Source organism: Sturnira hondurensis, unplaced genomic scaffold (assembly GCF_014824575.4).
Source record: "Sturnira hondurensis isolate 20B ecotype Veracruz unplaced genomic scaffold, ASM1482457v3 Scaffold0005563, whole genome shotgun sequence".
Classification (NCBI taxonomy): domain Eukaryota; kingdom Metazoa; phylum Chordata; class Mammalia; order Chiroptera; family Phyllostomidae; genus Sturnira; species Sturnira hondurensis.
In genome coordinates, this window is record NW_028078194.1 from 4707920 (window position 1) to 4722528 (window position 14609).

The 14609-nt window shown below is 44.3% G+C and overlaps 1 protein-coding gene across 4 annotated transcripts in view; it reads right to left on the reverse strand.

Annotated features, from left to right (window-relative positions):
- The window catches only part of MYOF (myoferlin), a 146250-nt gene that overhangs the window by 34805 nt on the left and 96836 nt on the right, over nt 1-14609 (reverse strand). For all 4 annotated transcript variants that reach the window (XM_037047371.1, XM_037047370.1, XM_037047373.1 and 1 more), the window contains 11 exons: nt 13966-14080; nt 11813-11918; nt 10341-10486; nt 8143-8316; nt 7180-7288; nt 5816-5893; nt 3502-3683; nt 3249-3407; nt 3036-3134; nt 2102-2263; nt 64-229 (listed from right to left, as the gene is read on the reverse strand). In XM_037047371.1, coding sequence (XP_036903266.1) covers nt 64-229; nt 2102-2263; nt 3036-3134; nt 3249-3407; nt 3502-3683; nt 5816-5893; nt 7180-7288; nt 8143-8316; nt 10341-10486; nt 11813-11918; nt 13966-14080 — 1496 coding nt within the window. The remainder of the gene's footprint in view (nt 1-63; nt 230-2101; nt 2264-3035; nt 3135-3248; nt 3408-3501; nt 3684-5815; nt 5894-7179; nt 7289-8142; nt 8317-10340; nt 10487-11812; nt 11919-13965; nt 14081-14609) is intronic.

Sequence of the window (14609 nt, forward strand, 5' to 3'; positions counted from 1 at the left end):
TTGTAAAGACGAAGTCAGGTCGTGCATGAAAAGTGCCGAGTGTTATTCACAGACTTCACTTACCTTTGAGCTGTGGCACAATATCCTCCTTTCCGGCATACGGGTCGCAGCGGAAGCGGTCCAGGTGGTCGATGGTGCACTGGCCGACAATGGGCTTCCGCCCGAACTGCCTGTGGTCGATGACCTTGATCACCAGCGGAGGCATGTACAACTCCTCTTTGGGCAGGAACTGGGGGTCACAGAGGTAAACGTCACTTCTCTGTACAAGACCTGACAAGAATGGCTTTGCCAATAAACGCCTCCTCAAGGACCAGCCCAGGATCTCTCTGCCCATTTGGCGCAGCCCAGGGGGACTCAGAGTCGAGTAGTTCCGTAAGTTCCCTGCTCTGCACGTGGCGACTGCTAAAAGGCATGAGTCCTGAGCCAGACCACCTGGGACAGAGTGCTGGCTCTGCCACCGGAAGCATCGTGACCTCAGGGGACTTTCTGCTCCCCAAATACCTCCTCAATAACAGCAGGGTTGTTGACTTAATACATGTGACGTGCTTAAAATAGTACCTTGCTACCTGGCTGCGCTCTGTGACAGGATGCAGAGTTAGCATTTGGTGGGAATTTAGAAATGATCACACGAAAACCCTACCTTCAAGGGAAATAACTGTGGTGTGGGAGTCTTTTAGCCCTGGAAGTTCCTCGCCAAAACGGGATGCTCGGTGTTCCTCCTCCCCTCTTGGCTCACCCACGTGGAACTGGGTGGACTCGGTGACAGTGGCTAATGGGGAATCATGGGCTGTTCTCAGGTGAATTTCCACCTCTGGCCTGACACAGGAATAGAAGCAGCTGGGGTCCACTGCGTGGCTTTCCTCGCCTTCGCAGACCAAGGCTAGATTCCAGACTAGAACTTGGGGGAGTGGGGGAGGGGCTGAGGAGTGGACACAGGTGGGTGGAGTGGCCTGGCAGAGACCACCCTGGGATTCTGGTTCGAAGAACCCAGGTGGCTCTCCATCTACACTGTTGTAGGGGAAGAGCATGGGCCTTGGAGTTGGAAAGACCTAAGTCCCAACTCTGGCCGCCCACTTGCTAGCTGTGTAAACCACCTCAGCTCTCGGTTTTCCCAACGAGGTGTACGGGGAGTGAAAATGCCGGCTCCACAGGGTTAGAGCAGGACTGCAGGGAGTATGAAGGCAGCTAGCACGGAGCTGTAGCCGCACGGAGTTTTGACACTCACTACAGGGCCTGGGTGAGACATCGCCACTCCCCCGGCCCCAGTTTCCTCGTCTGTGAAAGGAGAAGTTAATTCACAGGACCCCAGGGTTCAAGAGTGGGTGTGTGGGAGGCACCAAATGACTGGGCTGGGGAAAGGAACAAGAAGGTTCTGGGCCTTCTGCCCATCCAACTGAAGATGTGCCTTTACTTTTACCTCTCTTTAATAGTAGAATAAACAGGAAGATTCTTTTGAAAAAGTTTAAGACTGTGGAAAGAGTGGGTGACCTCTTCTTCTTCCAAAACGCGCTGGGTCTACGGCGGAGGACTGGGTATGGGGGCAGAGGCTGTCACATTTGTAATAACCGGAGGGTAACTTCGACTCAGCCAGGTAGATGCCACGTCAGGGGCCGCTGGAGGCGGGGCCCAGCCACGGGCTGTTAGGGGAAGGCCCCATCAGCCTGTATGGGCTCCTCCGCGAGCGAGCGGCCCCCTCCCCAGTCAGCCAGTCCCTCTCGGGAGGGTTCTGGTCCAGGCACACCTGCAGGGCCACAAGGGCGGGTTCCTGTTCTGCCCTCGGGGCACTGACCAAAAGTCTGCAGTGAACAGCTGAACAGCTGGGAGGTTAATTGGAGAAACACATTGGTATTGCCCATCGATATTTCTGTCAGTGGGGTTGCTTGAAGCTTTGAGAAACCATCACAACAGTGTAAGAATCTAAGGGGGAAATGGCACTGACAAGCTGAATCTAAGACTGCTTTCCTGTTTGTTGTCAGACTTTGGAAATATGTAAACCATGTGTAGGTGAGCGAGGTGAATATATTTCATAGCTCCAATAAAGTTCAGCTACTCGGCACTATTGAACTATTACGTGAACTATTACAGAATCTTGATACTGTACCACTTTCATGAAGAGAACAGAACCTGGGAAGTTGGGGGTCTTCTTAAGGTTTTTGATGACCACTGACTGGACCCTCTCCCCACCGCACTCCACAATGAGACTGGGGGACACAACTGAAGCCATCTGGTAGTTCTTCATGTTTCTTAAGCCCCAAGCCAGAATCTAAGAAAACAATGTAAAGAGAAGGGAGGGAAACCCAGAATATTAAAAATAATCTTCAAAAGGAAAAATTCTCTCCCAATAACCAGTAAATTCTTTAGGCACGATTAAGTGTGATTTTAAGCAAATCTTGTGCAGATTTGCTTAAAATCTCTGAGAATATTATCCTGGAAAGCCGGTAGGTCGTGCAAAGAAAGGCAAAGACCTGTGTCTGCGCTCTCCTGCCCGACCTGCCGCCATCACAGAGCAGCAGGAGTGAGGAGTGTAGGACTCGAACCCGGGCCGTGCCATGTGACAGCATGCGAACCCCGGCAAGTCAGTCGACCACACTGTGTCTCATCCATAAACAGGACAGATAGTATTATCTCTCACAGGGTTATTTTGAGGATCAGGTGTAAACTTCTTTACAGTGTCTGACAGGCAAGCAATGATAGCTGTTGCCTAAAGCCATCTGCTCCGCCTCTGCCTCGGCCCCTTCCTCTCTCTCCACATACACAGGCATATTGTTCTGAGTCTGTCTCCCCCCCCCCCACTTTCTCCAGTTGACACAGGAAACTCAGAAGTCCACTGGCTCCCATGTAACGAGATTCCCCCAGGATTGTTAGAATGGATCTGTTCCTGTTGCTTTGACAAGCCTTCTATTTCCCTACTTCAAAATTTTGGGCCAATTCTATAAGAAATTGGAGACAAGCAAGATCTCACTTCCTATACGAAAGATTCCAGTTCTTTAGCCACATCCATTTGATTTGATCACAAAACACAGAGAGCAGCATACCTCAATAGCAGTGAGCTGAACCACAGGCCGGATCCCCTGGGGCACCATGTACAGATTTGGGGCCCTTTGTGAGGGAAGAATGGGAAGGTTGGAGCCATCCTGTGAAATAAACATGCAAATGTCAATGTCTCCCTTCAGTCCAAGTAGTGCCCAGAGTTACGGGCTTTAAGCAGATGCTCTGACAGCACATGTGAGTGAGGACTCAGCAGGTACCTTGTGTCTCAGAATCAGCTCTGCAGTTACAAGGACGTCCCCACAGGCCTTGTCTCCATTCATTACTGGGTACCAGAGAAGCCTGGGCGTGATGTCCACTTCTGAGTTTAGTTTCACCAGAGGAGAGCATGTGCTTCGCCCTAAAAATTCATCTTTGCCCTAGAGATACAAACAATCCTTTAACTCCCCAAACAACATCCTTACAAATCTCCACCCATCCCCCAAGCCATCTTAGAAATTCTAAAATACCTACCACTTGGTCATTGTCAAAAATTTCGACGATAACTTTGGGTGGGTTCTGTAGGACTGCTTGGGGTTCCCCATAGATTTCGATTTCATCAAATATAATCGTTTGGTCCCACGTGGGGTTCAGAGTGGAGTGGATGATCTCAGTGGTTTTACTTCGGTGAAGGAAGGAGACATGAGCATATGGGTCTAAAACCAAAAAAGAGAGTAACAGTGGGGACATGGCCAAAGTCTGAAACCATAAAACTCCGAGAAAACACCATAGCTCCTTGGCATTGGCTGGGCCATCATTTTTTTATTTTGACACCAAAGCAAAGGTAACAAAAGCAAAAATAAATAACTGGGACAACAACAAACTAAAAAGCTTCTGCACAACAAAGGAAACCATCAACAAAATGAACAGGCAACACATGGATGAAGGAATAAAGAAAATGTGGGAGATTCATAGATATTGATACATATGCCCACACAATGGAATATAATCCAGACTTTAATAAACAGTAAATCCTGCCATTTGTGACAGCAAGATGGACCTTGAGGGCATTATGCTGAGTGAAATAAGCCAGACAGAGAAAGAGAAATACCACACAGTATCACTTATATGTGGAATTTGCACCCCCCAGCCCCCAGGGGCTGGAGGGGGGCAGAGATGGGAGATGTCAGTAAAAGGATATGAATTTCAGTAATGAGATGAATAAGGTCTGAGAATCTCATATATAACATGATTATAGTTGATAACAATGCATTGTATAATAGAAATTTGCTACAAGAGGAGAATTTAAATGTTCTCACACATAAACAAAGGGTAAATATGTGTAGCGGTGAATGTGTTAACTCGATTTGACACAATGCATATGCATACCAAATAATCACACTGTACATTTTAAATATAACTTCTTCAATTATACTTCAATAAACCTGATAAAAATAAGAAAAAGTCCATTTCTCCTTTATACTAAATAATTCTACCAAAACCTTTTGCAATTGCCTGGAGCTGACCTCTCTGAGCAATAACTTAATCTCTAACCTAAAGCTATTTTACGTAAGCCAAAGGATACTTGGTTTTTAGCATTGTAGCATCGTCTGAATGGGACTCTTTGCTTTTGTTCCAATGATATATCTTACACCTCCAAGTGCAAAAAATGTACTTTGAGTTTTATACAACTTTAGTTGAGAGGATTCTCTTTGACTTTCAATGATTGAGTGCCCCCTGGTGGTGGAAATGTATAAAACTATTTGAAAATGTTTTCAAAACCATTTTGCAGATGTGTATTATGGGAATAACTGTGAATATGCTCTAATTTGCAAGAAAAGGAAAGAATTTATATGTGCTTGGAATTTATATGTGATTGTGAGACATGCACCTCACAATCGATGTGAGCATGTCAGAGTGTCAGGCAACTGCTTTAAGAGCTGTTTCCATAGAAGGCCCAGGGAAGCTCTGCTGGCCTTCAGGCCCTGAGGTGGAATTCACAGCACAATCCCCAAGACCGGAGGGCCCCTGACTTACCCCCTCCCTCACCCAGAGCCTTCCTAGAGCCAGTCCAAAGGTGACAAAACCAACTGAGCCCTCAGTGTCAGGGGTGATGAAGCCTCATGGTTTTACGGTTCTGGGAATTTGGGGAGCAGGCAGCAAAAGAGGTCAAGATGGACTTCAAGCCTGTGGTGTAGGTAATAGGTGAATCTGTGATCTTTTTGTCAACTTGAGAGAACTACACACATATATATGATTTTAAATGCATACATATGACCTTTCAATCAACCTAAGAATACAGGATATATGTATATAGCTATGTGTATAAACAGAGAACAGAAACTGTTTTTCTTCTTGGTGTTTTTCATTACTTAATCAATTAATGATTATCAGTATTAAAAAGACACATATGTCCTGTATATCTCCAGCACTCAGCAGCAGTGCTCGGCATTGTAGTCAGTGCTTATTGATCAAATGACTGATCAATTTCTGTCATGTACAGGGTCCAGCACAAATAACGCCCCTTTTTATTATAAAATCTTTTATTACAAAATCATAAGCATGTAATTCTGTAACATAACAATACCACACTCAAGCATACCTTAGGACCTTTTAGGTGAAATGTTCAAATTAAAACTATAAATTAGTACACCCATATTATTACCCTGCAAACCACACTCAAGCAGGCATTAACTTCTGCTAGACCCTGCCTGTCAAACTAATCTCAGTATGGAAATGCTTTTTGTTGTTGGTAGAAATGACTGCAAGCATTCACTTGATGGAAAGTAGAATCACACCAGCCTGCTATGTATATAATAACATGTGAGTTGGAGGTTTTTTTCTTTACCTGAAAAGCTATCCTTGTCTAAGGCCATGAGGTTTCTGGCTTGGTAGATATAGCAGCGTAGATGGTACATGTAGAGTCCTAAAGAGAATGGGATGGAGGTTACTTACAAGAAATATAATATTGCAAACTACTATTTTCCTGGAATATTTGGGGATAATACACATTTCAGACATATAGGTCACCCAAATCTATTACTCCACAGTAAAGGACACATATAATGGTGATAACATGTCCTCCCAAAGTAGTTCTTTTTCCTGTAAAATGAAATGTATTTTAAAAATACTACAGTAAGCCCTGGCCAGGTGACTCACATGGTTGGGGCGTCATCCAGTACACCAAAAGGCTGCAGGATTGATCCTTGGTTGGGGCACATGCCGAGGTTGTGGGTTCTATCCCAGGTTGGGGCACATATGGGAGGCAGCCAATCAATGTTTTTCTCTCACATCGATGTTTCTCTCTCTCTCTCAAATCGATGAGCACATCCTCAGGTGAGGTTATAAGTAAGCTCAATGCAAGTGTGTCAATCAGGAGATCATTACTCCTGGTGTTAGCTACCTGGATTTAGGGCACTACTTGTCATCACCAACCTTTAAAAGGAGACTGGGTGTCCAGGAGTTATAGAAATAGGGCTTTCTCTACTATTTCAGCACCAGATCTAAAAAATAATTATTCACTAAGAGTTTCTTCGGTAGTTCAGAATCTTTGAACTACCGTCGAAGATTATCCTTATTATAGTAATGCATATAGAGCCCCGCCCCACTCGACATGCCCCCGCCCCCCACTCCCCACTCCCCACACATAATTAAGAGATAGTAGAGCACTGTGGTTCACTGCACAGATTCTGGGAGCTGGACTCCGTGGGTTCAAATCTTATCTCCACAAGCTATAAATGCTTACAAGCTATAAGACCTTAGTCCAGTTATCTAATCTTTTTGTACCTCAGCTTCCTCACCTGTAAAATGGGGACAATAATAGTATCTGCTTTCTAAAGACTTATATAATGATTTGCTATTATTATTATTATTATTATTATTATTATTACAGGGTAGGTCTGCCTCATTCCAACACTCCTGAAGGTTATCATGGAAACCAACATTTACTTAAATTTTTGAATATTTTTTCTCATTAAAGTCATCCTTTGGGGGGCTTAATAGTAGGACAAGTATATATTGAACAGATTATGTTAAAATTAATTATTTGACCACCTTTTACCCCAAATATAATTTTTAAGCTATATTTTAAGAAATCTTCTTCTTCAAGTGATAAAAATGAAAGTACATTTGTATTATATTTGGTGATTTGAAGCATTTTCTTGAGATAAAAATCATAACGTCAGGACGCATGAACCCATGTTCCAGACTTACTGTCAAAGTTGCAGGAAACAATGGGCGTGTTGGCCCCAAAGACGGAGGTGGCGCTGTGCTGCTGCTTGTCCTTGCCTGCTTCCTCTCCGTCCTCCGTGGTGTCCGCGCCCTGAGGAGGCAGACAATCAGCGAACGGTGCCTAACAGTGACGAGGCGAGAATGGCAAACTACGGGGATAGTGGCTGTTAAACGAGGTTTTCCTCACCCAGTCACTTCAATTTTAGAGCTGAGGACAGCCCGGGACCGTGACGGTCACTTAGCCAGAAAGCGATAGAGCAGGAAGTTGAAGCCAGACCTTCCACCTCAAGTTCAGGCTTACCAAACCCTGACACCGAAAGAGAAAAAGGAAAGGAAGCGTGTAAAGGAATTACAGTAAGGGAAGAAAGTGAGGGGCTTAAAAGGACGGGAGGAGGAAGCAACAGCAGGGGAAGAAGAGCACAGCCAGGTCAGCGTTTTCTACGTCAACCCCCCTCATTTTGTCACTCACTCCTTCCCCCTTTCTGCTTTCTTCTTCCTCACTGCCTTCTTTCTCGTGCTGCCCTATGAACCGCTCTCTATGCCGTCCGCCATCCCTGTCTCCCACCCGCCCCCCGCATCTGTACATTCAACTTTCTTGGCTTATCGAACAGATGTAGTTTACAAACTATGATCCACGACCCTGTGCCTCGGATGTGACTAGCTGTCGGCTGCAACAAGGGTGCGGGAACAGACACAGCTGGAAAGTGCCAGGTGAAGCGACACGAAACAGGGGCGCCTGCAGCAGGGCTTCTCAGCACTGTCTTATGTGAACGGCGCACTCATTCTTCAAAAATGTCTGAGCACATAGCACGTGGAGCTTTCTCTCAAATTATATGCAGTCTCGCAGCAGTGGAGGGACCTCTGTGAAATCGGTGGTGTTGTATCCAACACTCACCTATTCTCCCTAGACCCATATTACTTGAGATTCGGCGCCTTGTTACTTACAAGGGCACCTTCAAGTTTAAAGATGGCAGCTGCACCATGTGTTTCTGACGGAGCCATTTTTCTCCTCCAACGTCTGCGGCGAAAGGTATCTGAACTCCGCTGTTTCCAGTGAAATTTCCAGCCAATTAAAGAAGCATATTCCCAGCCCTCCTGGTCTTTAAGTTCTTCCATGGCCTAAAACAGGAGTGAAAGTTTTGATGACGATCACCATGATCCCAATCCTTATATTGATAGAGCAAGTTATTTGGTCAATCAACAAATAAGTACTGAACATCATCTCTGCGCCGAGCACTGGGCTAGGAGCCCCAGACACAACAAACTGCAGAACAGGCAGGCTGCCTGCCCTTGCAGAGTGGACCGACTGTGGTGACAGGGAGAACCAGACAATTATGGTGGGGAGGGGTGTGGCCCAGGTGGCCGCTGTACCACCGGGAGAGGCACCTTATTCAGACTTTCAGGGTGGGGTGAGTGAAGCAAATTGCTCCTTTCTCAAGTTGCTTTCTATGTTCTCACTTTATCAGCTCTTAAGAAAACATTGTTATTCTGCTATAGTTTGGAAACCAGTATTATCTCCATTTTATATATGAAGGAAAAAATTGATAACGCCCTCCCCAGGGTTTCACTGTCTTGTCTAAGCTAACAGCTGCCATAACTAATAATTGCATGATAGATATTTGCCTGATAGGTAGATCAGGGTATATTGCTTCTGTAATAATTAACAACTGAGTACAGCACTTTTTGTCTGAAAACTATTTGTATGTAAATGATCTCAGTTTTCAACGTTCTATTCAATTCACTCACCAAATATAAATGTCTGCTATGTAACAGGGCTTGTGTTATGAGCTGAGGAAGCAGAGAGGGGAAAGGCACAAAGGGTCTTTGTCTTCATGTAGCTGACAGTTTAGTGGTGGAAATTTTATGGAAATATTTGAAAGGTATGACTAGACTTAATAAATGTAGAATAATACTGAATAATAAATGTAGAATAATACTGAACAATATATAATCATAATATACTATTATGATTATAGACACAAAAGTTCCATATAGGTTCTTTTTATTGCTGGTGCTATTTTTTCAACTTTGATTAACAGAAAATCCAGGTCGAGCACGATCTTATCATTGACCCTCCGGTAGTGTTGACCGTGGCATTGAAATAGTGCATTGCAGACAGGAGGCAGGGCAGAATAGGGAATATGATCAACAGTCTCAACAGTCGGTAGGACTGGGTCACGTGCCCAGTCTTCTGACTGGTGGCTCAGTATTCTCTCCACGTCACCTTGACACTCTCATGTGAAAGGAGAGAATCAAGTGCCTCTAGAAACTTCTCACCCCATCAGGACATGGATAATTAAACAACAAATACTCATTGATCAGCTCTTTCAATCTACTCCATTATTTATTAGGAACACGCTCCTGAGCTGGCAAGAAGGGTACAAAGATGACTATGGACCCTTCTTTGTGCCTAAGAAGCTCACCATCTAAGGAAAGAAACTTTATTCACTCTGCCCAGTGTGAGTAAGGAACTTCGTGGAATGGAAGGAGTTCTTGTTAGGATGAGCCTGGCTGGGGCTCACACTCTGGTTCGGTCAGTCCCTAGACATGTGGCCAGAGCAAGTCTATTTAATTTCTGTGAAATGGGGGAGAAATGTTAGCCTGGAAGATTGTAGATGATGCATATTCAGTATCTAGCATTATAAAAGACACACAAAGCACGCCACTTGCCACTGCAATCAGTATTATTATTCCACTTAATTTATTATGATTCTGTTTAAGCCCTAACACTCCCTAATTAGAAGCAGGATATTGTACCCATTTTGCTGATGAGAAACAAAATGAAACCAGGATTTGAATCCTTACTCATCGTATTCCAGGTTCTGAGCTACTGCCACTATCCCATTATGCCACCAAGTAATCTCTGTTCTGCGACTACCTCTTGCGTGGTTCTCAGTATTTAGTCTGCCTCAGAATTGCCTGGGGGGCTTGCTGCTGGGCCCACCCCCAGAGTTTCTCAAGCAGTAGGGCATTTCTAACAAATTCCTGGTGTTGCCCCTGTGGGTGAGGGGCACCCTTCGAGAACCTTGGAACAGGCATTAAGTCCCTGGTTGACACACAGCTTCTGTAGAACAGTGAAGTGGAATTCTTTGTGGTCTGGAAGGTAGAGCCCCAGCCCAGCTCCCTCCCACTGCCCCTCTGACCTTGGCGGTACTTGAAGTGGTTTGTGTTGAATCTTTGTTGCGTTTTCGGACCAGCCTTCGCCGTCTGTGTGTATGATACATTTTCTCTGCCGCAACCCAGGATTTGGGCTTATTATCGGGAGGAATGGTAATTCCATACTCCCAGCCTGGAACAGAGTTTGTGAATGGTTATCCAAAGGAGATACGCTTGTGCCAGACTGCCAAATAAACTTCCCAGAAACATTCAGTCACTCTCTCTGCCCTCAGATGTTCTCTACAATCACACCTGAACGCCACTGCTCCTTTCACTTTGCTGCAGTTCAGTCAGACTGAATCCAGTGGTATCCCCCTGGCTCGCTCTCCAAAAAGCTTCCTCAGTGGCCATGGGGATCCCCCTCCCTTTTATACCTTCAGGCATTCATGGCCATTGAATGCACCTAAGAATAAAGCCCAGTACAAGAGGCAGAAGTGGAAGGTTGTTAAAAGCGTGCAGCCTGTGTGGCCACGCAACTTGAGTTCAAATCCCAGCGTCCCCCCATACTGGCTGTGTACTAGAGAAGTTTCTTGCCAGTTAGTAAAACTGCCTATGGCCCAACTTCTCCAGCATAGTGGTAAAATACACCTTTAAAAAAAAGGATGAATCAAAATAATGCATGCAAAGCACTACATCCGTGCTCAGCATGTAGTTTATGCTCAACGTTAACATCATTAGAAGGCCTGGTGTGTGCATCAAGATAGTGAGGGAACTTAAAATCTTCTTTACTGGGGGTGGGGGTGGGGTGGGTGCGGAGTAGGGGGTATAATGGGGACAAAGGGTAATAGAAAAATACAATAAAAATAAATTAAAAAAGAAACCTTTGTCAACGTTAGGTCTTTCTTTGTACTACTCCATCTTAAAAGGAAAAAAAATCAGATTTCCTATTTTGACAATTCCAAATGCTATAGTTCATTTAAACTTCAGATGACTGCTCCCGGGAAGGGCCAGGCGCCATTAGCAGAGGCCACATCAACAATCTGCTTTATTGCTGAATAGGACTCTGCATTATTGCTGAGTGTAAATTTGATTTACACTCCGGTTCCCTCCCAAAGTCTCATCACAGATTCCTGGCATCTCAAAGTCCAGCCACCCAGCCCCCTTGCCTCATATTTTTTACTCTTGACAGTCCCCTGACTACGCGCCTGTCCAAGCACTGGCTTGTCCTTTGGATTTTGCATCTGAACCACTGCAAGTAAAAACCACGTGACCCGGCTATCACAGACCAACCAACAGGAGCAAGATGCCTCCCTCCCACGGAAACTTCACTCTAACTAACCAGGGCAGCTGCAGAGCCCCTAGTCAGGCAACAGATCTAAAATGTTGCCCTCCTTACAGGCCTATTGGGGTGATCAGTTTATAAGGTATATAAATGTCTAATCACTACCGTGTACACCTGAAATTAATGTCAACTGTAACCAAAACCCCCAAAATATTAAAATGAAATATAAAATGTTACCTTTCTCGTCCACTGCACGATTTATGTCATATTCCCATGCATCATCTTCCCATTTCCAGCCTGGAGGGCACGTGAGCTCACTGGGGGATGCCGCTTTGTCACCATTCTTTAAAGAAACGAAAAATGAAGAGTTACACCAAGCCATAATGTTGACCCAAATGCAAAGATGAAATACGATTCCTCACGCTTGGCTACAGTATGCCCAGGGCAACCATCGTAGACATCAGTCTTCCTTAGAAAAATCTCTATAGTCTTTATTTAGACAAAAACTGCTATATAAAAATTAGGCTTTGTTTTGTTTTGTTTTTAGAATACGTCTGTTTACACCATTGGAGAATAGATTAGGTTGGACCATGGGAAATTGTTTTTATAGGTCAAAAATAGTGAACTACCAGCAGTTCCACATGGTCCAGTTTAATATTGTGAAATGGTCAGACTGTTTTTATGAGGCGTTATACTGGAAAAAACTCATCAGAAAGGGATAAAGCACGAAAAACACATGTTTTCAGGTATGAAATAACGGTGCTCGAGGTTGTAGATCCTGATCACGTAAGACTGAAGAAAGTTTACATTAAATATTGACTTCATTTCTGCACAAAAACTGGAGTGTTATGAAAAAAAGTTCATAGTAAAGGAAATGAGAGTGGTCCATACACATACGGAAAAATACTCAGCTTCACTTTAACTTGAGTCTGAAAATTAAAATAGCAACAGGATACCATTTCCACAAGTGGACGAAGGTGTTAAAGGGGATAGTGAGTGTTTGGAAGACAGCCCTCCAATATGCTGCTCACAGACCTACCAATTCACGCAACCCCTTTGAAAGCAGGGTGGCAATATTCATCAAAACTTTATGTGCGCTGAACCGTGACCAAGCCAGTCCAGGGGCCTCTCCGACAGATGAGCTTTCAAAAAATGTATGTGTGAGGATGTTCGTTGTCACACCATTTATAAACACCAAGACTGGGAAAAAGAAACTAAATGTCCACAAAAAGAGGAGCTGTTCAATTACAGTGGGTGCACATGATGAAACGCTGCGGACGCTTTTCAAGCTCATTAGAGCAAGGCGATCCTAATAGGCTTGCACAGACCTGACACAGCCCATTTCTTTAACTCGTAATAAGACACTTTAATTAAAGATTCCAAAATCTGATAAAAGCAAACTTAGATTTTAAAGAAAAAATGTCTTTCTTTCTAGGGATTCAAAATATTTCACAGCTACTTTTACAACTATCTTTTCTGTAAAGAAGACTAATACGTATTAATAGTAACAAAAGAAAAAGCTTCATAATGACAGCATTGGATCTGGCAAAGAAAAATGCACTAAAGATTTGTGTGTACATAAAATCTATTATGCCAGTCCTTAATAAGTGTCTTATTACGAGTATGTCCAAGATGTATTATGCGAAAATTACAAGTTGGAGAACTGTGCACGCAGTTGTATTCACGTGTGTGGGAGTGAGGAGCTGAATTTATATACTTGTATATGAACAGTATTTCAGACTTCTATCAATGCTTATCTCTCGGGGGTAGAATATAGATTATGGAAAATTACTTTTTATTTCATTTTATGGCATCTGAATATTCTAAAGACATGAACCTTTAATTGGTAATAACTTTTAACATTAATTAAATAATAAACATTTACACTTTTAAAAATTGCACAACCTTTATCATGTACCAATATCTAGTTAAATAAGCCCAATGTCTTGTGTTTTCTCCTTTTTGTTTTTTGAAATTTTTATTTATTTACTTTTAGAGAGAGGGGAGGGAGGGAGAAAGAGCGAGAGAGAAACATCAGTGTGTGAGAGAGACAGTGATTGGTTTCCTCCGACACACCCACTACTCGGTACCTGGCCCACAACCCAGTCATGTGTCCTGACTGGGAATCAAACCCGTGACCTTTTGGTTCCCAGGTCAGTGCACAATCCACTGAGCCACACTAGTCAGGACCCAATGTTTTTTCTCCCATATAATTATTTACAGAAAATAATTATAGGTGCACTTGTGTGGCTTGTTATGAATGCAAGGCTGTTCAGCACATGAGACAGAGCAGAAGAGAAGCAACAGCGAGGCCTGAGGTTAGTGGATTCACAGATCCTGGATCCGAGGCGCCAACGTGTAAAGCTCTGTCTCGGGAGCACGCTGCTCACCGCATCAGTATAGGTGTCTTCCGACGGCTTCCACTCGCCCCCAGGGTATCGACTCTCATTCTGATACACTTCATCTGTGAACTCCGTGTGACCTGCATCTGCCTCCGTCAGCAAGCTGCAGGCAAAGCTCACGTTACCAGCAGAGAAATAAAGGGGAGCCAACAACCCCAGCTCTCTCCACTGGTCCAGAACCATCTACAGCCTGGATGGCACCAGTTCCCGCCTCACTCTAGCCTGTGTGTTGTCCACTCCAAACTCCTCTTTGTGCTAACAGCATCTGACATTGCTGTGATGAAGGGGCCTGCTGGCACAATGAGACCTGAGTTACGGGGAACTCCTCAGACCAGCAGGGTTGCTACTCTCAGTCACTAGGGTGGGAACTGGGGGGGGGAGGGAAAGGGCAGCTTCTTATGGGGACCTCATATTCCATATGTCTGTTTGAGCTGAGGGACATCCAGCTTTTTCTCAGCAAAACTCTTGGCTAGCAGTTCAAACAGATGGCCAGTCGCCCTTCTCCAGACACCCTATTTTTAGAAACAAGTGGAGATAGTCTCAAGACATCAATGTGGACATTTTTACTCATGGCTTGCCCAGTCTGTGTATCACACACTGAAGGGAGGAGTTTAGATTTTCTAGATAGTTCT